Below are 24,223 nucleotides of genomic sequence, written 5' to 3'. Positions count from 1 at the left end.
TTTACACATGTTTGTATGGGATATTGTATTTGTTTTAAATGTTATATACCTATGTGGTATGTGACTTGTGTTGCTATGATGCCAGGTCTCCCTTGTAAATGAGATTTTTAATCTCAATGAGATTTTTACCTGGATAAATAAAGGATTAATAAAAATTAATTGGCCTTTAACATACGTCGACACGCGATAGGACAAAAAAACAAATTAAAAAAGAAACAAAATATACAAAATTTTAAGGCCATTCAAACTAGGAATGTTGCGTTATAAAGCATTTATACTGCGGGCATACATAAAGCATATTTCCTTTCTTAGCACTAAGTTTTGTGGCATATTTTTTATATTTACTTTTATTTCCGATAGCAACTGAAGGGGCCATGAGGTACCTTAGCTAATCGCCTCCAACGGCAACCAGCTGAGAGAAAGGGTAGAGAAGACAAGATGGCGGAGTGAGTGGGTTGTACTTTGTACAGACGGTTTCGACCCTTAAAGTTTGCTGAAAACGTCTTTAAAAGATCGAAGAAGCAACGGCACCCGCGAGAGTATAAAGATTTACTTTCGCTCTTCACTGCAGAGGAAACCTGGACAGTTTCTCCGTTGCGTTCGTTACGACGACGTTAGCTTGATGCTAACGTTAGCTAACGTTAGATTTGACGGACATTAGTTGCTACTTCGAGGTAGCTGGTTGGGTGTTAAAGGCCTTAGGCTTGTTCTAATTTAGTTCTGGATGTTTGTACGTCGATACTAACACGCCATTGAGCGTTTACCTGACCAGTTTGTGTTTTAACTAAGATTATTGTAGCCAGACGAAAGCCAGAAAACTATATATGAGATCTATCGAAGCCTGGTTCATTGGTTTTCGAAAATATTTTGTAGTAACAGCTAGCCCACATTGCCCCCTGTAACACCAAGTGGATATACGGGACGCCGTATGTTCTGCTGACAATCGGGCTAAATTGCCACAGAATTTCCTAAAGCAAATCAGGTGGAATTTGATATCTGGTGGATATGGCGAGCAGCAGTGGCTCTAAAGCAGAGTTCATAGTCGGTGGAAAATACAAACTCGTCAGAAAAATCGGATCAGGATCTTTCGGCGACATATATCTGGCCATCAACATCACAAATGGAGAGGTAATATGGTGCATCTTTCTACATCTTGGATTGTTTAGCTGTCTTCTGGAAGTTGCTAAATAATTTTACCGAATATGACGGTAGCTTTGTCCTATGTGTGCGATAACTTTATAGGTTGGAAAGTGCACAGCTTCTATTTATCTGCTAGGGTTACACAATACTTTTAGCTGCATTCAGTTTATGAATCCCTGGATGTTAGTAGTAAAAAGAATGGTAAATATTGAAGTGTATTTGTTGTCGTGTTTCTATTTTTCAGGAAGTAGCTGTTAAATTGGAATCACAAAAGGCCAGACATCCGCAGTTGTTATACGAAAGCAAACTATACAAAATCCTACAAGGCGGTGTCGGGATTCCACACATCAGGTAAGGAGACATGGTTGGGCGGCACGGCGTCTGTGTCGATACTAACATGGAAACATTTATTTCGGTCAATAAATGTCGTCCCGTCTGCTCTGGGAAAAAGACGGCTAACAGTGATTGTGAACCCTGCTGGCATTAGGCCTGCTAATCAGCCCAACAGCTACGAGGACACACTGTGTATTATGTATTTCCAGCCACCGCTTTCAAACGCTTCCCTCTCGGTTCCGTTTGACACTTTTGGCTGCGTGGTGACAGCCGTGTACAGACCCTAGGTGCGTACTTGTATCCTGAATTACAGCTGTTACGGAGCGGAAAGGGGACTGTGTGATTGGAAATGGCCGCTCTTTTGTTGTGCTAGCTTCCAACATGTCCTCCGTTCCCTTGTCAGAAAATGGCGGCGGCGAACAGAAGCGAAAACAGCAGACCATGCCCAGCAGTGTGTGTTTGCAGCGCGTAAACGAAGCATCTACAGGGCCCGTCAGCGGGGACACGTAATATTAGTTGCTGTAACTGCTAATAATAACCATTTAGGGTGAGCGGTAATCTTAAGTACACTAGCTGCGTCCCACTTCCACACTGTATATTTGAACTATGCAGTGTGTACACTTCAGTCCGAGCACCAGGGTCGCGGTATTTCACCTCTTTGTTCACATCGTCTGTGCCAGAAAGACTGCTTATGATGACGTTTTTGTTTCATTAGTCGTGAGTTGGACCGGTTGTTTTGATGAAAGCATTACATTTTCTTTAGTGTATGTTTATTTAGAACAGATGTGACACCACAATAATTTAGATTCCTGACAGGTCTTACATGCCTTGATTACCAGCATTAGTAAGGAATTGGGTAGCTGCTGTTAATGATGTGACCCGTGTTAAATGTAGGGCAGGCTGCAGCTGTCAAAGGTCAACTGGATTTTTCTTTAGCGTGCTGGAAGGCAGAAACTGGAGGCGGATTTCCTCATTTCTGGTTCATTTTTTGGTTTCTGGTGTAACACCCGTCCACTCATGTCCACAGACGAACATATTTGAAGGACCATTTTTAGCCATTGGTAACTACAGAGCAAACAAACTTTAATGCAGTGTGAACACGCGTCACTACTGACCATGATAGAGGAGGGACGAGCCATTTAATTAGCTTGGCTCACTTTGTCATCGTGGCACGCAGTGTGAAAGTTGGATAACGTGTGTTTTTTGTTTGTGGTAGTCATTGAACTAGAGTTTTAATTAAAAGCTGGAATCCTAATTTTATTTGTATTTTTTTTAATATTCATGTGTAATTGGTCAGGGCAAAATGTAGGTGACAGAAATAAACAAGACTTCTATTAGAAGATCCAAAAGGCATCAAGACAGGATGAGCTGGGAAATGAGCAGCGCTGACCTGGACCTGCCCCTCATCCTTATTGCTTTTGAGTCCACCCTGCCGTGCAGATCTAGTTCAGTCACTACTCTCTGGGTAAACCCACAGAGACCGGTTGAGCTGAGCTTCAGACTCTAACTGTACCTTTGAATGTTGTTTGATATAATTGATCACTGAATACACAGGAACACATTTCAATAAGAAGTATTCCAAAAACAGACTGCATTTTAAAATGCCTGCACACAGTCTGCATCATCACTCCTGCTGAAGAACAGATTATTGGTGTTCCTCAGCTGGACAGTCGCTCCCTGAAGATGAGTGCTGATCACCTGCTTTGTTCAGCTGCTCTTGATACTGTTGCTCCTTTTAAAACAGAGTGTGTTAAACCTAAAAAAGGTGCCTGGCTAAACAACGTGACTCAACGTGCTGTTAGAAGCGAAGAAGAGAAAACCTTCAGCTCTCCTTTGATATGTTAAGCCCTGTTTGGTTAGCAGGATGGTGTTAGAGGAAGGATTTTAGGACAGAAGTATTTATCAGACATCATCTGTAATTCCTGTCACAGACCTCGTGTCTTATTAACACCATTAGTTCTGCTATCAACCACCAAACACTTTCCAGGGTCTCCAGCCACCTGTGAAAACTCTTGTTTTTTGTCAATAAGGTCACTGCTATCAGGTCTCATATCACTCCTCCAGCTTCTGTTCCCCCAAATTTATCAGCTGTTGGATGCCTTTGAGCCTGTTTCTGTGTCGCCTCGACATTATCCCCACTCGTTATTTTAAAGACGTCTTTGAAACTATTGGACCTAGTGTGTTGTCCATTATTAACACCTGTCTTCTAATGGGAACTGTACCAACTGATTTCAAGCACGCCATGGTGCAGCAGCCATTTCTCAAAGAAATATATTTAGGTAACGTTTAGACATTGTGTCTTCACTCAGATATTCATTGTGACAAAGCGTGATAGTCAATAGTTTAATTAAAAAAAGAAAGAAAGATTAACCTGTCTTTGGCATTTCGACTTCATGCATCAAACTATCCAAAGCAGCCACGTGATAATGTTCATATTTGACCTTCAGAACAAGCTGCTGATCATGTACCGTTTGTTAATGCTCCTGGCACTTGTTTTAGCATTTAAGTGTTCTATTAAAAAAATAAAAGAATTCATTTTTCTTTTTGTATCTTAGACTTGTAGCTGGATTTTCTAAGGTCAGCGCTCGCAAGCAGGTTTCATACCCGAGGGGATAATCCCTCCAAACTAAAACAGACACTTTTCTTTCATTGGTTACAAAATGTACCACATGAGCCAATCAAAAATGATGTGGCAGCACGTGGCATATGGTTGCTTAGAAAGAGAGGAAAGTTTTGGGAGTGATGGCGAGTTTGAAATGTGAGAGATTTGACATTGAATGTGTTTGGAGTGTGTAGCTGGTGTGTAGCGTAGCCATTTGTTTTGTGTGTTAAAACAATGAGACGACTAAAAAGCCACCAAAGCCTTCTGTCACTGTACATGTAGAACACAGTTGTGGGTGCTCTGCACCAACTGTGTATGGAATAAAAACATAAATGTTAGGGCAGCAACAATACACCCGTCTGTCTTGTGGTGGACAAGAACTATCAGGAATAATTAGTGGCGTCTTGTCTCCCCGATTGTTCTGTAGTAGAACAAAAAAGGAATTTGCTGCAGTTTTATATGAATGGTTGGACAGAACTTTGTTGCCCACCTTATATTTGTATTTCAAATAATGAAAAGCTTTCTTTCAACATGTTGGTGGTTTTCACATTAAATTGAGTTGTTTTGGGGGTTTTCTTTCAACTTTTCCCTACTTGGACTAGATTGTCAAACGTAGAATCCAAGTATGCTCGCCCCCGACCGGTTGCAGCAGATGGCCCCGCCCCTCCCTGAGGCTGGTTCTGCTGGAGGTTTCTTCCTGTTAAAAGGGAGTTGTTCCTTCCCGCTGTCACCAAAGGGCTTGCTCATAGGTGTGATATTTACCTGTTTTCTTTGTGTCATTGTAGGGTCTGTAAAGCGCCTTGAGACAACTGTTGTGATTTAGGGCTAAATAAATGAGATTAACTTTTATGATCCTTCACAACAATTAAAATTTGTATCTATAGCACTCTCCTCAGCCTTTGGCAGTACTACGTAGATGAATGGTCTCTAGCAACATACATGAACTGTGATTAGGCTGAACGGCCATGTCCATCTCAGTAATGTATGTGTTCATTTAATAAACTACATCTAAATTGAGCCTGCATCTGTTTGTTGAAAGACATAATTACACACTAATCAGTGGATATTTAGGAGTACTGCATTTGTTTTTTCCCAGTTAAACTGGACTTTCAGTGAAACGACTGACTTTGGTGTTTAACAGTGTGCTAAACGGCAGCTTTTCTGACGTGTTTACATTCTGGTAGTCATCTATTCATGTCATATACCGTGTCGTCGGGGTCTAAGGAGAACATAGTCTGGTCAGATGAGACTGAAATTAAACTCTTTGGATGCCTCAGTACACACAGTGTTTAGAGGCCAAAGACACTGCATATTAGCCCAAAAAGAGGGAAGTCTGCAGCTGGGAACATAATAGCGTGGGGCTATTTTTCATACGGCACTGTCATGCTTCATTGATGGAAGGATTAATGTACTGAGACGTTCTTGATAAAAATCTGCTGCCACCTACTGAGGATTGCCAGTAGCTGTGTCCAACTCTGTGATCCCACATAGTTCCTCATTATTACACATCATTTATGGACATCTATGGTTTGAATTTGCATATGTGGATTAGAGGGGTTGTTACCAACATCTGGTGAGAATTTCCTGTCAACAGTTGCTTTGTAATGCTGTGGAATGTTTTCTAGGGTGATGTAGCCTGAAAATCCTATAAAAGCCTTAATAGCCACTAGTATGGGTTATAAAATGGTTGTAAACCATAAATCCCAGTTTAGGCTTGTTTCAATTTGGCTTTTTTGTAGTTTAAGTCTAAAGTAAGTTTCCACTTTAACTGTATTGCAAACAAGCTGTGTTCAGTGAGTCTTGGTGCTCATAGTTCTGGTTTCATGTTGAAACACTCTTGCCTACAGCCTGCGCAACCTGCTGATCTTGCTGCCTCTCCTACATTCCTGCTACGGTCTGACTTGACTTTTATTCAGGCCCCACCTATACCAGTTTGTGCAACTTCCTCACTGTGGCTCGGGCTTTTTTTGTGTGTAAAGAAGTGACTCAAGCCTTGTGTTGGGGTCATGATTATGGCCTGTGAATGTTACAGACTTCAAAATCATGGTAAAGCTGTCAGTTGTGTGCATATTGTGACTATAGTTGATTCCCACCAGGCTTATGGATTGAAAATATATCGTGCCATAAGATAATTATGGCAGTTACAGGTAGGGTTGTTCCTGGGAATTCATTTCTTAGTCTCTTTTTTTTCTTTTGGTCTCGTTTAGTTGACTCATCAGCTCGTCTAAAACTAAGAGACTGATATTCATTGAATTAAGTCCCTGTTTAATGGGCAGTGTCAAAAAGGCATTTGTAACCGTTAATTACATTCCTTAACAAGGAATCATGACGCTTGACCCTCATTGCCATACACCTTTCATCCCCACCCGGTTTATTTAAAGTATCGTCATCATCGTTTATTTATATAGCACTTTATAAACACACCTGGTAGACCAAAGTGCTGATCGATACAAATATAAAATAATACAAAAGCAAAAACCAAACATAGCAATAAAATTGTCAGTTACCCACAGAGTGGTAACTGTAGTATAAATTGTCAGTCGACCCTGTTACACCTTCAGTATTACTTCAGTCAAATGCAGTGCCACAAACTGTTCTCTTCATTTTGAAATGTTGCCTCTAGACCTTGTTGACATAAGAGTATAGCCTGTTCTGAGTGAAAACAAAATGAAACTATGAAGTTAACGTTAGTGAGACTGCAGTTTTGTTTTAAATCATTTGAGTTTTTTCAGTGGCAGCACACAATCACACCCGTTTCCCTCTGGGCTCAAAATTTCCCCCAAATCTTTGATAGTTTAAAAAATATAAAGTGGATTAATCACTCAGTTATGTTACTTTTAATTAAAAGTTTATTCAAACACAAAGATTTCATTATTCCATTTCAAATCGAAGGTCAATAAACACCCTACTTCCATTAGCACCTATTTGGATTCGCCAAGTCATGGGACATCATAGCACGGGCCTCAGTGAAGGCAGACTTTAATGACAACTGAGCCCTTCCTCAGTTTCCACCATTTACAGGCCACGGCATACAAAGTAAAATGTCACAGGTATCATTTTTCGCCCTCAGAGACCTTCTGTAATGTTATGGACAACTCAACAAGTTTTTTTTTGTTTTTTTTTAATGTGCACCAGCATGGTTGCCACTAGGGCTGCACGATTTTGCATAAAATGAGAATCACGATTTTTTTTGCTTAGAATTGAGATCACGATTCTCTCACAATTTTCTTTTCCAGTATAAATATTTATTGCGCTTATTAACTGCACATCAACTTCGCAACAGTTGAGACATAAAAACAACAAATGTCTCATTTTGTCGTTGCCTGCTTGAGATTCCGTCTCCACCGTTGCTCGACGCTGCGTGTACAGAGCAGGTAGTGCAACAATAGAAAAATAGTTGCGGGACGGCACTGTGTAGCGTTTGTCGAGGGTGTTGATCATTTTCCTAAATCCCTTGTTTTGCACAGTGTTGATGGGAGCCATATCTTTGGTCAGGTGATAAGTGATAGCCTCCGTGATTTCTTTGTGCCTGCGGGAGTTCGACGTGTATAGGGAAGCGCTGTATAAGGTTCCCGTTATTGATGTTTGGGTGGTTGACCGGGACGGATTTTCTCCTGTCACTTTCTTGTCATCCCTGACGTGCTCTCCGTTGTTTTTCCCTGCTAATTTTAGCAGCCAGCTTCTGTATCACGTGGTAGGAAGAGTGAGCGCTTGTTTTCATGCAGATTACGTCCCGGATCAAAATGCGGTACAATCGTCTTTTTTTTTTTTCTTTTTTTTTTTTTTTTAAATCGTTGTCATTTGGAAATGAGATCGCACATAAGTATGAATTGAGATTAGGGCTGCCACAAACGATTATTTTGATAGTTGACTAGTCACCGATTATTTTTGCGATTAGTCGACTAATCAGATCATCATCCATTGGACGTAAAACTACAGCTTATTGCACCAGCAGCATCCGGTCTTATATAACTATCATTAGCTTACAGCTTGAAGTGTTTGTGCTAACTAAAAATAAAGACAAGATGGTAGTTTATTAATTTTTAATGAAATTTGCAGATTGTTTCGGTGAAGTTTAATAAACTCCTTGCTATCTAAAATATAACAGGACACCGGAGTAAATTCTCCAGCGTCTCACACTTCTGATAATCAGCTGTCTGCTTGACAGTTTTAGCTGTGCAAAAAACTATAACTTTAATCTCAGCCAAACCGATTTACTCAGGAACAAATAAAATACTAAAAAAAGACAAACAATAACATTTTGAAGTTATCTAAGTGACTTATATATATATATTTAACCTGAGTAGCGAAAGACGGCGGTGGGTTTGAAAACGATTTGCCGGGAGTCCGGTGTTCTCACGGCTCTAGTTAGCCTTGCCCCCGGCTAGCTATCGAGCTAGTGGGTAACAGACGTCTCCGAAAACGTCGGAGCGCTTTTGAAAATATGCGGTGTCCTGATAAACTGAGCAGATATTTGAGGTTTACACAGCTACATTCTCGCCTGAAAATATGTTAAACGTTTATTTTGTGACCCAGAAAGAATAATAAGAGTAATATTAAAACTAACTAGCTGCCGCCATTGTTGACAACTGAGCTGGGCTGCGCTATGAATTCTGGGACACAGCTGCTTCTTCTTCTTCGGGGTTTAACGGCAGCTGGCATCCTTGTACATGCAGTGCTGCCATCTTCTGTTTCAGTCCGTTATTACACTCTTAAATCCTGCTATTATTCCTGCGTCTTTTGGGATCTTACAAAGCTTCAAACGACGCGTCGACTATTAAATTAGTCGTCGACGATTTTAATAGTCGACATAATCGTGACTAGTCGACTAATCGTGGCAGCCCTAATTGAGATCGTGATTTTCTAACGATTAATCGTGCAGCTCTAGTTGCCACCATGTGTAGCTGGACCTGGTGTTACATACTGCCCATATTTTTGTGAATGTGTGTGTCTGTGATGAACAAGATCTTGAAATTGATACTTAGGTGAACTGGAAGTCATGGGAGCTGTTTAAGAACAGGTGTTATGTTTCAGCAATTCTAGCTGCGATTTCATTCTTTTGCCTTTTAATAAAATTAACAGTTACAGTGTTAACTAAACGATGAGGCGACTTGTCACTGGGACCTGAGCACCTGTGGACGTGGGAAGTATAATCCCTGTATAAGTAATCTCGGTTCAAGCTGTAATCAGTAAAATTGAGCTTTTAGAGAGGTATGAAAGCACATCAATGCAAAGCAAAGGGGTGTTTGTTACAGATATTTATTTACTAACAAAATATTCTATGAAAAAACAAAATCAAAAGACTGACTTTCAGTGATTAGTTTTGAAAATATAAATATACAAAGAACCGTGGTTGGTTTGTTCTTTTCCATGTTTCTAGACACATAGCTGGCTTTAGTGAACAGATTGTGTTCAATGTTTTTTCCAGAGTCACATGCCTCCACATCACAGTAGTGTTTTAGAGTAGGGAGGAAAAAATGACTGTCTTAAAACAATTTTAAAAGGTAAAAAGTTCAACCTCTGCTGCGTCACAGTAACTTGTGTTTTCTTGTTTCCTTGTTGACACATCAGGATGTCAGTCGGAACAACTAAATTAAACCAGAATCCCACTAAGCAATGATGTCATTGGTGGAGAGAATTCATGTGATGGGCTTCCATGGAACAGCGTGACATTTTAATGTCTCATGTTTGTACCTCAGAAACACATTAGAATTGTTTCAAAGTGACGTGTAACCTTTTGTTCTTATATATACACGACTCATTTATTATGCACAAGGGACACGTAAAACGAGCCTTTTTATAAGAGGCCAACCTGCTTTGGGTCTACAGTGGTCCCTCGCTACAACGCGGTTCACCTTTCACTGGATTTTATTTTTGTGCACTTTTGCATGTTTTCTTGTTTGTTTGTTTGTTTGTTTGTTTGTTTTAAACGGCATATTGTGTCCTGCGTCCTGATTGGCTACGTTCAGCTTGTCACATTTACATAAATCTTCGATCACTAGCAGTGTGACTCTGAAGTGCTGGACTGTATGTTTGTACGTTTTCTCCCCAACAAACAACAATGTCGACAAAACGTCGCCACCTGCGGGTTCCTTTGGACTTGTTTTCTATGAAGGTTTGAACTTGAGAGTTTAAACGAGAGAAAAGTGTGAAAATGTTCCTGCCTGTCTGAGAAACGAGTATAAAGTGTGTAGTGAGGGCTTTACAGCCTTAAAACATCTATAGTAATTGTAAAAAATAAAGTTGGCTACTTTGCGGATTTCACTTATCGCAGGTTATTTTTGGAACGTAACTCCCAGGATAAACAAGGGACCGCTGTATATTCAGCCTGTGAAGTTGGTTTAGAGAATGCATTGTGACTGAGATCAACCGTGAAAACCTACTTTTCTATGTTACTGTTGTCATCAGGTGGTATGGCCAAGAGAAGGACTACAACGTCCTAGTTATGGACCTGCTTGGACCCAGTCTGGAGGACCTGTTTAACTTCTGTTCTCGCCGCTTCACCATGAAAACTGTCCTTATGCTGGCAGACCAGGTATCCAGCTCATACACACCCACTTCTCTGCAGGCTTTTAAAAAAAGGGAACTAAGCAAAGGTTTATCTGTATCCTGCCTTCATATATAACCTGGAAACTTTTGTCCATTGTAGTAATTTGGTCACATTTAAAACACATTTTTATATCTTCAGATGATCAGCAGAATCGAGTATGTACACACAAAGAACTTCATCCACAGAGACATCAAACCAGATAACTTTCTCATGGGCATCGGCCGTCACTGTAACAAGGTAAGATATGCAGGACCAGTACATAAGTATGTCATATTCAAGGACTGTATAGACCTGTTGGAGGATAGTGATATGACAGGGGCCAGATATTATGAAGTAGTTTCAACATACGTCTTTCAGTTATATGGAATCACTGACGACTAGACTATACGGTCACATGAAGTTGGTTAATCAACTTGCTGAGTTAATCCAGGGTTTCACCTGCAGTTCACATGAAAGGGGTGTTGGCAGCATCCAGTTCATCTAAAAGGGGCTTTTTCATGGGTTACATGACTTTTCTTCCACATAAAGTGGAAGAAGGGGAAATGACTCTAATTTGTCGGCAGATCAAAGTTAAATGAATTTGAACAGGTGTTCTACTAGCTGCAGTTACAGCAGTGTAAAAGAGAAATATAGGAACATTTTATGCCTTTTCGAAATCAACAAATTAATACATGCACATTTCTGTGACAATGCAACACAGTGTGTGCTTCACTCAGTGGGTTTAGGTACAGTTCAATAAGTAGCATATGTATGCCCCCAGCATAGAATCCACATTGCTCTTAAAACATGCTGTGAATAAAAGAAACAGTGAAAACGGTGATTTTAAAATGAAACCCCCAACATAACCTGCTTTGGACACTTGTAGTTTTTATTCTGTCCCCGTTGTCTTTAAAGGGTTTGAGAGTAAAGTTTAAGAACAGAATTCAAACAGGAAGTGTCCTGTTTTAGGATCATGAATTAAAGGTAAATGAACAACCAAAGTGTTAGTGTTTGCTGCCAACGGGGGAAAAACACAGGATTAAAGTTGCATCTAAGAATTAGATCTATTACTGATACTCATCAGGGAAGCACCCTCCAACTCTCCATGCAGAGGTTACAGGAGTGGTGATGCTGTATTCTGCAGAATCAGTCAGTGGGCAGTGATTTCATACCTGTCGATGTCTGGAACATCTATAGCATGAGGCTATAGCAAGTTACACCTCTGTAAGTCAATCACCTTTTGTACTACAGAAAACCAGGACTAACCCTGAAGTCATCTGGATAAGCTGAAGTCCTGCTTCCTAATAGACACCTCTGGTAGTAAATGTATAGCTTTAGTAATCTCCTGATGGTGACGTCATCAACACAAACGTTTTGGTTTTCTGCTTTGATCCTTTGTGTAATGACTCCAGTCGGCACCATGGAAACATGAACCTCTCACTAAAACAGATCTGTAATAGAACTGTGGTGTGTCTAGGAGTGTGCTTGTGAATGTAAAAAACATAATGATGTTAAAACAATGCAGCCCCAAGTTTTTAAAGAACAGACTTCTGATACCAGCAGCAGTGAAGATGATGGTTTCATATTTTAACGTGGAGCCGCAGTCTGTCTACTTACAGTGTAGAGTAATAGATTTCACAGGGAAGTCAAAATTAATAAATGATTACATTATATGCACAAGACGGTGAGCGTAGGTGAAGGAAAGCATCCAAAACAGCAGCACTTGTTCCTGTAATCACAGTAAATCCCACACAGGGAAAAAGCTCAAAGTCACTCATTAAGCCACCTGCTCAATAAGCTGGGAGACAAAAACAAAACTGAACTTTGTAGCTGCTCACATCCGCAGCCAAAAGCCACAGACGCTACATTAAAATGTGCATATCGGTCAGATACGGAGTTTAAGCTGAAGAGAGCCGACCCACTTTCTGTTGCAGTGACACCTGCACCAAGCAGGGGGCAGTTTAAACGGTGAGGATTTTCACAAGACCATATTGATTTCAAGCCCTTCATAAAAATGTTTTAATTAAATGTAAAATAATATAAAATATTAATTTGTAATAATATATAAAAATGTTTTTTTTGCAGGCCAGTTATAAATGTACATGAGTCTGAACCAGTCACCTGCAGCTGTTTGGTAACTGAATTATTACCATCTACACCGGCAGAGAGGCTGTTTTCAGCAGCACACAGTGTTGCAGCAAAGCTCAGGGACAACTTCAGAATATGCTCACTTTTCTTCATTGCAGCCATCACATGTTCTTTTTCATTGTAGTTTTATTTATAGAGCACAAAATCTTTAAGGGCTTATCCTGCACACACAACCACATATACCTGAACACACAGTCTGTCATCCAGCAGATACAACACTGTTCCAACAGTGTTGTATCTGCATTTTTGCCTGAATGCAGTTAAACTTTGAGTTTCTAAAATGGAGAAACCTTCGTCATTTTCTGTTTTGGTTTTGGAAGACTGCAGATCAGGTGTGACTATTACTATAAATATTAGCAACTTTTCTTTTTGGTCTACTAGAAATGGAAAGGGACATGGTAATCTGTGTTATTGAACGGCAGGGTTTGGTGCCTTGGGCACAAGTATGAATTGTATTTTACAAGAGGGAACAAAGCCTTATTTCCCATTTCCAGCTTGAAGAAGTTCTCATTTAAACATCAGTCCTCCTGTTTTCTCTTATTAGGATTAAGAGGATTATGGATTAGGATTATGAGGGCTGAAAAATTCTCCCAACACACGCAAATTAGACTTGGCATGTGCAAGTCTAATTTGTGAACATGTTCATGAGTCCCCGTCCCCATGTTGGGAATATTGGTTGAAGGTAGATTTAAATGGGCTTGAATCTCTAAATGCATCTGTGAGAAAAATTGGATACAAATTTGACACCTCTTTATAAAAGCTATTGCCATTAACCTTGAACCATCGTCGATCCCCAACATTATCATCCATGAACATAAGTAAATAAAGCTCTTATTTTGAAAATCGCTACTAACCAGCCAGCCCTGCTCGCATCCGTTTTGTTTCTTTGTAGTAATTGTTGTTTTGCTCTGGATCTGCTGTCAGCGGGAGGACTCATATTAACATTAACGTACAGTTGGTGGACATCTGGTTAATCTTGTGACCACACTCACCAAAACTGCAGTGCAGAACCAGGGTTACTGTTGCCAACTGTAGGTCCAGATAGGGACCTAACACCGTTTAGTGGTGTCAACATGAGCTTATCGCAACTGCAAGATGCAGTCGCAAAATGTTGAACACCTGTAAAGTCCAACATGAACGTGGACTGAATGTCAGCATGCTGAAGGAGCTTTGTGACTGGTGGGAATCAATTCTGAGTCTACTTCCTGAAGTTATTGTGTTTACTGGACATACCGGTTTGTTTTCCCAGATGTCCTTATCTACCAGTTAATGATGCTTCACTGTGGTAGTGTTGCTTAAATGCTTTCCTATTAAACCCCAGTTTCTCACAGAAATCCCTTAAAAATAACAGGCCTTGGAAGTATAGTTGTAAGTTTCATTTACTTGGTCGAATTTGTGACCTTGTTTTGTGGTAGTGTTAGTATCTAATGCGTTTTGGGCCACTTAATAGTGTTAGTTTCTTTCATAATCTCTCTCTGTTACCAAATTCAAGTCTGCATGTCACCATGCCTGAGTGAGGTGATGAGTGGTGTAGAGCCGGGGACTCATTTCCATCAGCATTGTGGTTTCCCTCAAAGGACCATTTGTAACTGGATAAATGTAATTGAACTTTGCCATACTGTTAAACTGTCTCTGTATCTGATTTTTGATATTGGGTTACAAATACTCCAAACATTTGCATAAATGCAACAACATAGGTTGACACGTTGCTTTAATTAACAACTTTTAAAGTTATAAGTTTAATAAAGTCACACTACAGCAGCAAAAATAACCTCGTCATAACTTAGCATGTGAACTTTGTCCAGGACGAGCTTTGTCACAGTGGGTGATGAGCAGCTGCTGAGAATGTGGGACAGATTTGTATTTTAGAGAAACAAATGGCTCAACAGTCTTCACATTGTCAGCATAAGCTACCCCCAGCTAATGATGTAGTTAAACAAAAGAAGAGGGGGGCTCTGCAAGCACACTGAATACATAACTGCACATACAGAAACGTGTAGAATTTATTCAAAAGAACAAATTTGTTTCAGTTCACAACTAGATTGGTGAAGTTGGATCGATGGTGTGACCTATGGTCGTGTTCTAAAAAGAACACAAGATGCAAACACCGCCATTAAATTTCAGTTAAATAAAACTATTAGAAGATTTGAGTTAAAAGGGGATAATAATTCCATCCAGATGAGATGCTGACCACAGGCAAACACAAATTCTGTTTGTTTTTTTTGTTTTTCTTCTCATGAAAAAAATCTCTCCTGAGCTTAAATAGTTTGAGAACTACGTTCCTGCTCAGCTTCTGTGGATGGTATGGCATGTCTCCATACACACAATCCACACAAAGCTTCTTGATGGATGATGAAGTAATGTTATCAGAGGTTTGTGGCACCCCCCCCATTTTTGTCCTATGTTAATCCTACCAAGCAGCCTTTTCCACCACACCGGTCCCTCCCTGTCTTCGTCCCATGCATTGAAGCTACATGAAAGAGCTCCTCGGGACAGACAGACGTCAGCCTTCACGCCCCATATAAAAATTGCTAACTGCACTGTGTCAGTGTTGTCTGTGCTTTTATCAACAGCTAATGAAAAAGCCAGATACCTCCCTCTGTGACGGATGTAAGATTGCCTGTAAATTCCCTCACTCACTCTGCTACTGTGTTTTGTTTTTTGACAAATTGATTTTTCATTATTTTTTTTTAAGAAGTCTTATCTGGTTGGTGGATCCCTGGTCACAAAGCCTTGGCATGCACCGCTTCAAAAACACTGAGAAACTCTTTGAAGCACGGGCAGTGGCCACAGTAAAGCTGTTGGTGCTGTGTCCCTCTGGGCTGTAGCTTTGATGAACACATTCTGCTGAGGTTGCAGTCTGCCTTTAATTCTTGAACCACGTTGTGTTTTTGATGGAGACTAAAATGACTGATGTTTTTTCTTTTTTAAATACATGTGAAGGAATACAACGTATATCGACCTCCCTCACCACCGACACGCTCACAGCACAAGCTGTTTTGGTTTTTCTTCTTAAATAACAAATATTCATTTTCCTATTTCTCATTAAACAGCCTTCCTTCTGCATCGATTCTCCTTTTTCTGGAAATTCTGAGATGGTCACTAAACCCAGTGGTGTTGTAGAAACACTTTAATCTAGTGGCAGTTTGCTGTCTCTTCATGGGACGGCTTGCGTTTTGGGATATGTAGTTTATTGTCACTTTATGTATATTTGTATTGAATCTCTCGTGGCAGATTAGGCCCGCAGCCTGGTGTGTGACACAAGTGGTGTAGAGCACATAACACAGATCACAGGGAGGTGGTGCTAAAGCTGTGTCCACACTGGAAACAATTTGCTGTGCTTTGAATCGACAGCTGTTCAGTTGTGGACATTACAGGCCTCTGATACATTTAGTACCAGATCGGATGTTTTTCATAATCATTGATAGTCACTTGAGTGACTCATCTGGAAGTTGAGAAACGTGTATCTTGGGTCCCACGCTCGTGTATACTTATTAATATGATCAGTATTACCAACATTTAACTGTTAAGAGTTTGAGTTACCGTCACTTTGTCCCTGTCTTGCTCATTTTTTCTGCACTGCCTGCATGCAAGAAGTTAAAAGCTGCCGTAAATCAAAATTCTGAGTATTATGTTTGCTTTGCAGTTTTAGTCAAATTAAGGTGAAACTGAGCACTTGATGGGTTTTAATAGTGATAAAAGTAAAGCTTTTCATTAAGTTCAGGCGTTGTATTTATAAAGGTTTCCAGTGGAAATCCTAACATCTTTCCTTTTTAAGAACCTTGTTCAATTACTTGGAGGCTTTTAACCTAAAAATTACAACTTTGTGTGTAGTTTGCTTTTGAATATTTTGTTTTCTTGTCATGCAGAAAGTTCTTCCTAATATTGAAATATGCTGATTAGTTATAACTGCTAAAGAAATGAGAGTAAGAAGCTGGCCTGACAATTTTAAGGAAAGTAAGGCTTTGGGCCACTCCTTAATATGCAGCCACCCCACAGGCCCTGTGAATAAGAGTGCTGTCATTATGGAAACAACAAGTCCCAACAGGACAAAACATTTTCATCAAAAGAAAAAGGTTATTATTCAGGACAGTTTGGTATTCATTTAGGCACAGATTCTACTCAATGTGCAAACTATAGTCATGGATTTGTTTAATGCTTCTTTGCAGTCTAATCTGTGTCCACTTCACAAAGCAGAGCTGTGCTGAATTAGTATAGTGTTGTGCATGCGTGTACAGACCTTGCCATGTGAAGTATAATACTGATGAGGCACATCTAATGTTAGACCGAGGCTTCCTTTGCTTGGTCATGGCCCCAAAAATCCCAACATGAGTCATTTATGCCTGCGTTACTGGTGCGTACTGGTTTGTGGCAAGGAAAGTGTCCAGTAAAAACACAAGTTACCTGTGTGGTGGGTATATTTTGTCAAAGATTGATTTTTAGCTTTGCTCTGTGTTTGCTGTGCTATGTGAATGCCCTGGGTAAATATTGCACCTCTATTGCTCTTCACTAATGCAAGTAAGCTTGAGTAGGCCAGTAACAGAACACTGGACGTCCTCATTCGCTGGCTTCTACCTCCCCTATTAAAGAGCTAAAATGACGCCGCATGCCCGTTATAAGAGCTGTCATATTTCATAGCAGATTTATGCAGTGTTGACCATTTAAAAAAAAAAAAAAAAAATACATTTTTAAAAAATTAGTATTTATGTGCTAGGAATGTCCAACTTGAATAGAACCAGATTTGGGGTTTGTTGTTGTTTTTAGATCACCAAATCACAAACCACACATTAGCTTAGTCCCTCTGCTAGAGCCTTAAATCTTTGGTAAGGTTGCACTGTATCAGAGGAAATCTTGGGTGTTGGTTTCAGACTTTACAGGTGACTTATTAACCACTTTTGGTTTTGGTTTTTTGGCAATACTAACCTAACTGTAGAAAAGACATTAACCCATGAATTTGCTTTTTGTTTTTTACATGCTTTATGTTAATATCAAATACTCTTCACCACTCGTCACTACCAGTTTACCAAAACCCCACTTGTGCCCAGGTCTTTAGTGAGATATGGCACTTGCTATTTCCCCCAAGTGTTTGTCAGACATCATACTGAAGCATCCATGTGTCCCATACTACACACACTTTTGATCTGATCTTTCCATGGTTGTCCTGACAGAAGAAAACCATAATATGATTTCTTCTAGACAGGTGGCCAGAATGATCAAATCTGTAGCACGGTTATTTAAACTGTATTTCTTATTTAGATCCAGCATCGCATGTACAAAAGCCAGTGCATATCCTAGCTCTACAGGACAGTGTTAGTTGTTAAAAGGAGAAAACAATGTGGGTACAAACAGAACTGCCTGTTGTACTCATGTTAACTGTAACTGAAGGTGGATGGAGGCTGTGTAATTTTGACCCCTGCCCCTCTACTGTCTGCCCTAGTGTTTAGACTCGTCAGTGGGGAAGAGGAAAAGAAGCTTGGCTGTTAGCTCTTCTCAGGATCCATCTTTCTCAGGATTAAACCAGGTGTGACCTTTACCACAACACCAGCTGCCTCACAACTGCAGTTGTCGCTTTGCAATCATATTTTACTACACTGGTTTAAAATGAATTAGCCCACCAGCACCCATCTTGCAGTTGCATAATGCCCAGCGTATGTACTCCATCTAACAGTGTGAATCTTGTTAGCATTGGCTAAGAAGTAGTTGTCATTGCCATGTAACAAAGACGCTGCATTCATCTAAATTATACACGAGTGCCTGATTGTCCTCATTGGCCTAAGAGGAAGTGAAATGACTTTATTTTTATTTTGTTTTAGCGATGAATCAAACCTAACTTTAATAACAAGAAGTCAGTGAGCTAATAGGAACAAACACTGGAGAAACTGCAGAATCGTAGAATCTAATGTTCTGGTTGATTCTTGTTAAGTGTTTAATACTTTACCAGTACTGGTGGGTGGTGGGACTGACAGACCAGTGTGCACTGTGTAAGTCTATTTCACACAGAAAAGGAAAAATGGAAGTTTATTTCTTTCTCACCAATAAGACTGGTGTCTTAATGTGCCAGCAGGACAGCAGCAAATCGCATTTAACGTGATTGACATACAGTGATAAACTGTTTGACCTGCTTTAGTGCCTCAATGTTGAGGCATTAAAGTTGCCTGGTTCTTATCCCCCTTTTTAAAGGTCGCTTATAGTTGCTGTGTTTGGTTTTCTAAGCCTAAAATGAAATCTTTCAATAAGAGACATTCAAAGTCTTACAGCTAAGCTGAGGCTGTGCGGGGGACATTATTGATATGTCATCCCAGTGAAGGTGAACTGCACGTGCGACCTCTGTAGAGTCCAGTTATCATGTCATGCTACCTGTAGTGACACTGACCATAGCCAAATATAAAAACTACTTTAAAAAAAGAAGCCCTATTGTTGTCCGTCTAGTGCATCGGTTAATTTCATTACCACCAACACAACCAATGTCAGAGGTCAGGGTTTTTCTGAAAATCCTGTCAATGCAATCAAGAAAGTTGCCTTTGATTTTCAAATTGATGCAATAAGTGTCTACTTAGGTCTGAGGGGTCGTCACCGGCAGTCACCAGTACTTTGTTTTTTGAGCAGTGTATCTGGTGCTTAAAACTCATATCAAATAATGACTATTTGTCAGTTGTGGAAAATAAAATGGGCCAGTATAGTGAACTGTAGGTGTGCTCACTCCAGTCTTGGAGTGAGTAGGATTTCTGTCTTGATAGGATTGCAGGTTTGGTCATGTTGTAACAGGGTGTTTGTGTGTGAACACTGTAGAATTATGGCTGCAAGCCTAAATTACAGAGATGAGACACCTTAATTTGATTTCTTTTTTCCCCCCAACCCCTTGACCATCTCACATTTGGGAGGGAGCTATTCATTTATTTATTTATCCCCCCCCCCCCCCCCCCCGGTCATAAATGGCAGTATTATATTGGCTGTGAGTGTGCATCCAGTTGTAACTCCTGTTGTTGGAAATGTGTCTTCTCTGGACCCCTCAGCCGTAAAAGGTCAACGGGGGTGTTGGCGTCATGATGCTGGTTGTGCGGGCAGTTTGGATGCCTATGTTTGTGAATGTGACAGCTTGAGAGCGAGGTGACATAGGTACATAGATACCACAGGTGTATCGACTTAAAATCCCCCTACCAGTGACTTTGACCTCAAGGCCAAGGACGGAGGTCAAGTTTTCTGAACATTTTGTGAATGCCATAACTAGAGGAAGCCGCCTGGGATTTTCAAATTGATATCATTGGTGCCTCTGCTAAAACTCTTGGGCGAGTTTGAATCTCACCGACCTTGACTTGAAGATCAGAGGTCAAGTTTTCTGATTAAGTCGAGAGCCGGGCGACGTAACATTTTGACATTGCTAGCATAGATGTAACCTAATGAAGGTACTGATATTTTAAAGTGTTGTGATCAAGCCTTTATTTGACTTTGGGGGTTTTGTTTTTGATTTTTTTTTTGTATTTAGCATTTAAGGGTGGGGTTGTTTTTTTGGTTTGGTGTTTTTGTTTTTTAAAAGAAATTCTAATAAAGCAAAAATACATCGGAAAGTTTTTGGGTTTTTTTTGACAAATGTTATGCAGTTAAACGATTACATATTGCAGTTTCTAAAATGGAGAATGGGCAGAAGTGTCCGATTACTTTTAAGTAACAAGTAAGATTACTCTTCCAAAAAAGTAATTAGATTACTGTTACTTTCCCGTAAGCACACCGCATTACTAAACCGTCGTGATTTTATTTGTGAGAGTGTCTCATGACGATGGCGTAAGCGCGTGTGATGTGTGCAAGAGAGTACGACCATGCAGCGTTTAAAGCGTGGACGCACTGACAGTACTTTGAGTTTGATTCTGTAAAAACTGACAAACATCTGCATGGTAGAGGTGGGAATCACCATATATCCCACGATGCGATATTATCACGATATTTAACTCACGATACGGTATTATTGCGAAATTTAAAAATATTTTGCGATATTTAAATTCTGTACATAAAGGTAAACTTGATCAATATTCATTTTATCTAATAACAAAGTCTCGCACTCAGTCTTTCTCTCATTTCAGTCAGTTTTATTGTTGACAAACTGAACGGTTTGTATTACAGTCTAGTCCAACTGAACTGAATGCATCTGGTACAATTATAGCTATTCTGAACTATGCAATATGAAAACTATGCAGCCCCTTCAGCAACTGAAGAATTTGAAAGTAAATTAAAGCAAAATATAATTTTACATTAAATAAAAAAGTTTTAAACTTAATTAAAATAAAACATGTCTTAAATTAAAATAAGTAAACTGTCGTGTTTATTGCTGCCATAAAACAAGTTAAAAACATTTGGACAGTGTCAGGATTCTTGCTCAGAAAAAGGATCAACATGCTCTGAAGTCAGAGTCCACAAAAACTTTTTTTGTAACAAAATATCGATTTCTGCTGTCCCTGTATCGATACATTATTAGCAAACAAAATATCACGATACTACACAGTATCGATTTTTTCCCCACCCCTACTGCATGGGAAGAAATGAAACTTCAAATCTGAGCGAGCACCGAGCACGCCGGTTGTCAAAAACTGATTTCCGGTATTTCCGTGTGTTTACTTATATTGGTAAATAGACTTTACTGAACAGGATTTACAAAGACGTTACATATAAAATTGCCTGTTTTTCAAGTATCTTTACAAATCTTGTGTTATTGTACCGACATTATAATCGATCCGGTCCTTTTTGGCCACTTAAAATATGTTTACAACATAACTGTTGTATTGGTTGCGGGTTTTTTTCTGCTGCCCTCTTGGCCAGATTACTCTTAAAGAAGACAGTTTTATTGTCAACTGGATTTTTTTTTTAATGTATAAAGGAAATATAAAAGTCACTGCTAAAAACTGATTGTAGTTTCTACCTTTGCAGCTCAGTATGACTTGATATCTGCGTAAAGTTATAAGATTAAAACAAGTTTAACTAAATGTTATGTGATTATGCAGAAAAAAACTGGGCTCAAAGGTCTGTTGCTTTATTACGTATTCAGGTTGTGTATCATGTTTTTAAAAAGTAATAAAGTAACTAATTTTGAAAAATAATCAGTGAAGTAATGGATTACTGATTACATCTTCAAGAAAGTAATCAGTATCTAATTACTTCTGTTAAGTAACATGACCAACACTAATGGAGGTTAATGAGCAGTTTGTTCGTTTTTTCATATTTATTATTGCTCATTTAATAAGACTGGATACTCTTTATCCAGTTACTTACCTGGTTACTTAATCAATGGAATACCAGATTATTACAGTAATCAGTGGCAGCTGTAATTCAGTGTGTGCCGTCATCTGTACAGCACAGTGGACATACTGCCATGGTTTGTGTTTCAGCCAGTAACGTTGGTAAAATTTGGTAATAGTGTGAATGCAGAGGACTGCGTGAGATTTTGGACCAATGCCATGTGGAAAGTTTCTAGCTTTAGTTTTAAACATGACAGTGATTGCAAAGACACTTTGAGGTAAAGGCATATCTGATAGGGGGGTACCCCCAAAATAAAACAGTGGAACTGTGAACCCAGGCTGCATTATTATTGAAGCCAGGTGGTGTCATATTGAGAGAGTGGAACAAAAGACGGCTCGCCTCCAAATGAAGCTCGGCCAGTCGTCCCAGAAGGCAACTTTAAATATTACCAAAAGCTGTGTTGAAGATTAAGGGTGCTCACTACCAAATACACTCTGAAGCTTGTTAACTTGTTTTGTTTGTCCATGTATTAGTTGCATGTGTCAATAAATCACTGCACCCATTTACGCAACAAAGAATAAATGACAGCTTTTTCCAGACTTTTGCACAGTGCTGTAAACGCAAACTAGAGAATCAGTAGTCGAGTAATAGATCGATTATCAAAATGGCTTTTTACAGTCATTTAAGACATTTCACCTGAGACTAGTGTCAGTTCATATAAATGAATCGTAATGTTCCAGAATAAGAGTGCAGTGCCCCCACCCTCCAAGCACACTCCGCTCAGCAGACACCCGTACGCTTCTGCATATCGACACCATCACAGGGTTACGTTCACCGTTGAGTAATGTTAGCATTTGTTTTACAGAAGGACAAAAAGGATGATTTTAATGAAAGAACTCTTTGTTCGTCGGTAACCGACAACTAACTAGTCTTCTGTCCCTCTCCATCAGTTGTTCCTTATTGACTTTGGTTTGGCAAAGAAGTACAGAGACAACCGAACACGACAACACATCCCATACAGAGAAGACAAGAACCTGACTGGCACGGCACGCTATGCTTCCATCAACGCGCACCTGGGCATCGAGCAGAGGTCTGTGCAAACATCTGATAGACAAAGGACATTATAGGTTACTTTTTTTCCAACAGTGTTAAAAATCAAGCCAATTTTTTTTTTAAATGGGCTTTTTTCTGGTTTACATTGTATCTTTCTCTTCGTAATACTGCCACAGCAACCATTTCTAAGAGAACGAAAAATAATGAATATTTTGACGGTGTCAGGGAAACGCTAATGCACTCGTTGTGTACTCAATGAACACTTTTGTTGTCTTCAGTCGCCGTGATGATATGGAGTCACTAGGCTACGTGCTGATGTACTTCAACAGAACCAGTCTGCCATGGCAGGGATTAAAGGTATGTCGCTGCCTTTGACACACTGCAGGCAAAGACGGTAGTTTTGTTTGTGCTGGACGTGTGGTAGACAAACTACAGACGCAGCACACCATGATGTTTTGTGGTATCGCTCACTAGCATGAGTTAGAGATGCACTGATTGTAACTTCTCTCTGGCTCAGACGCAGTGCACCTGTAGCCTGAGTGCATTTAGTGTAACAGTGGATTGTGGCGTAAACATGCTGTTTGTATTTTGTGTTGTCCAGGCTGCCACAAAGAAGCAGAAGTATGAAAAGATTTCAGAAAAGAAGATGTCCACCCCAGTTGAGGTCCTCTGTAAGGTAAAAACACTTTAACCGCACAACACCAAGAGTTTGAGACCTACATGTTCAGTGTGCCCACACAGAGAGAAACCTAAATAGACTGTACAAGGATGCCAGAGCTAGCAAAAAGAACACTTTGAATTTTACATGTAACATTAGTCAGGCCAATAAACCCTTCAGTTTAAAAAGTCTAATGAAAATGGCCTTTTCTTGCAGTTATGTCACATCTTACAGGGTTAAACAGGCACCATGATCAAAGCAGTGCACACTCAGTTGTATGAATGCATATTTCCAGGGTTTCCCAGCAGAATTTGCCATGTATCTAAACTACTGCCGTGGCTTGCGCTTTGAGGAGGCTCCAGACTACATGTATCTGCGCCAGCTGTTTCGCATCCTCTTCAGGTGAACACACGTGTCCAACTTTCTGTACATGGCTGTCAGTTTTGGGGTTGTCAGCTTTGAGAGCTAAATGCAGTTTCCAGTAGTTAACCCCAACACGTGCTTTTACTACATTGCCATTGCTGATCCATTAGCT

General features: G+C 39.9%; 1 protein-coding gene across 4 annotated transcripts in view; it reads left to right on the top strand.

Annotated features, from left to right (window-relative positions):
* The first annotated feature begins 410 nt into the window (after positions 1-410).
* The window catches only part of csnk1a1 (casein kinase 1, alpha 1), a 28,351-nt gene continuing 4,538 nt past the window's right edge, over positions 411-24,223 (top strand). For 2 of the 4 annotated variants that reach the window (XM_026181574.2, XM_026181555.2), the window contains exons 1-9: positions 411-1,128; positions 1,385-1,491; positions 10,484-10,610; positions 10,764-10,862; positions 18,190-18,273; positions 22,928-23,067; positions 23,309-23,387; positions 23,632-23,706; positions 23,984-24,090. In XM_026181574.2, coding sequence (XP_026037359.1) covers positions 1,006-1,128; positions 1,385-1,491; positions 10,484-10,610; positions 10,764-10,862; positions 18,190-18,273; positions 22,928-23,067; positions 23,309-23,387; positions 23,632-23,706; positions 23,984-24,090 — 941 coding nt within the window. In that variant the 5' untranslated portion in view covers positions 411-1,005. The remainder of the gene's footprint in view (positions 1,129-1,384; positions 1,492-10,483; positions 10,611-10,763; positions 10,863-18,189; positions 18,274-22,927; positions 23,068-23,308; positions 23,388-23,631; positions 23,707-23,983; positions 24,091-24,223) is intronic. The other 2 variants (XM_080308921.1, XM_026181584.2) reach the window with 1 other exon arrangement.

Source organism: Astatotilapia calliptera, chromosome 2 (genome assembly GCF_964374335.1).
Source record: "Astatotilapia calliptera chromosome 2, fAstCal68.1, whole genome shotgun sequence".
Lineage (NCBI taxonomy): Eukaryota > Metazoa > Chordata > Actinopteri > Cichliformes > Cichlidae > Astatotilapia > Astatotilapia calliptera.
This window is presented reverse-complemented; position numbering and strand designations above follow the sequence as displayed.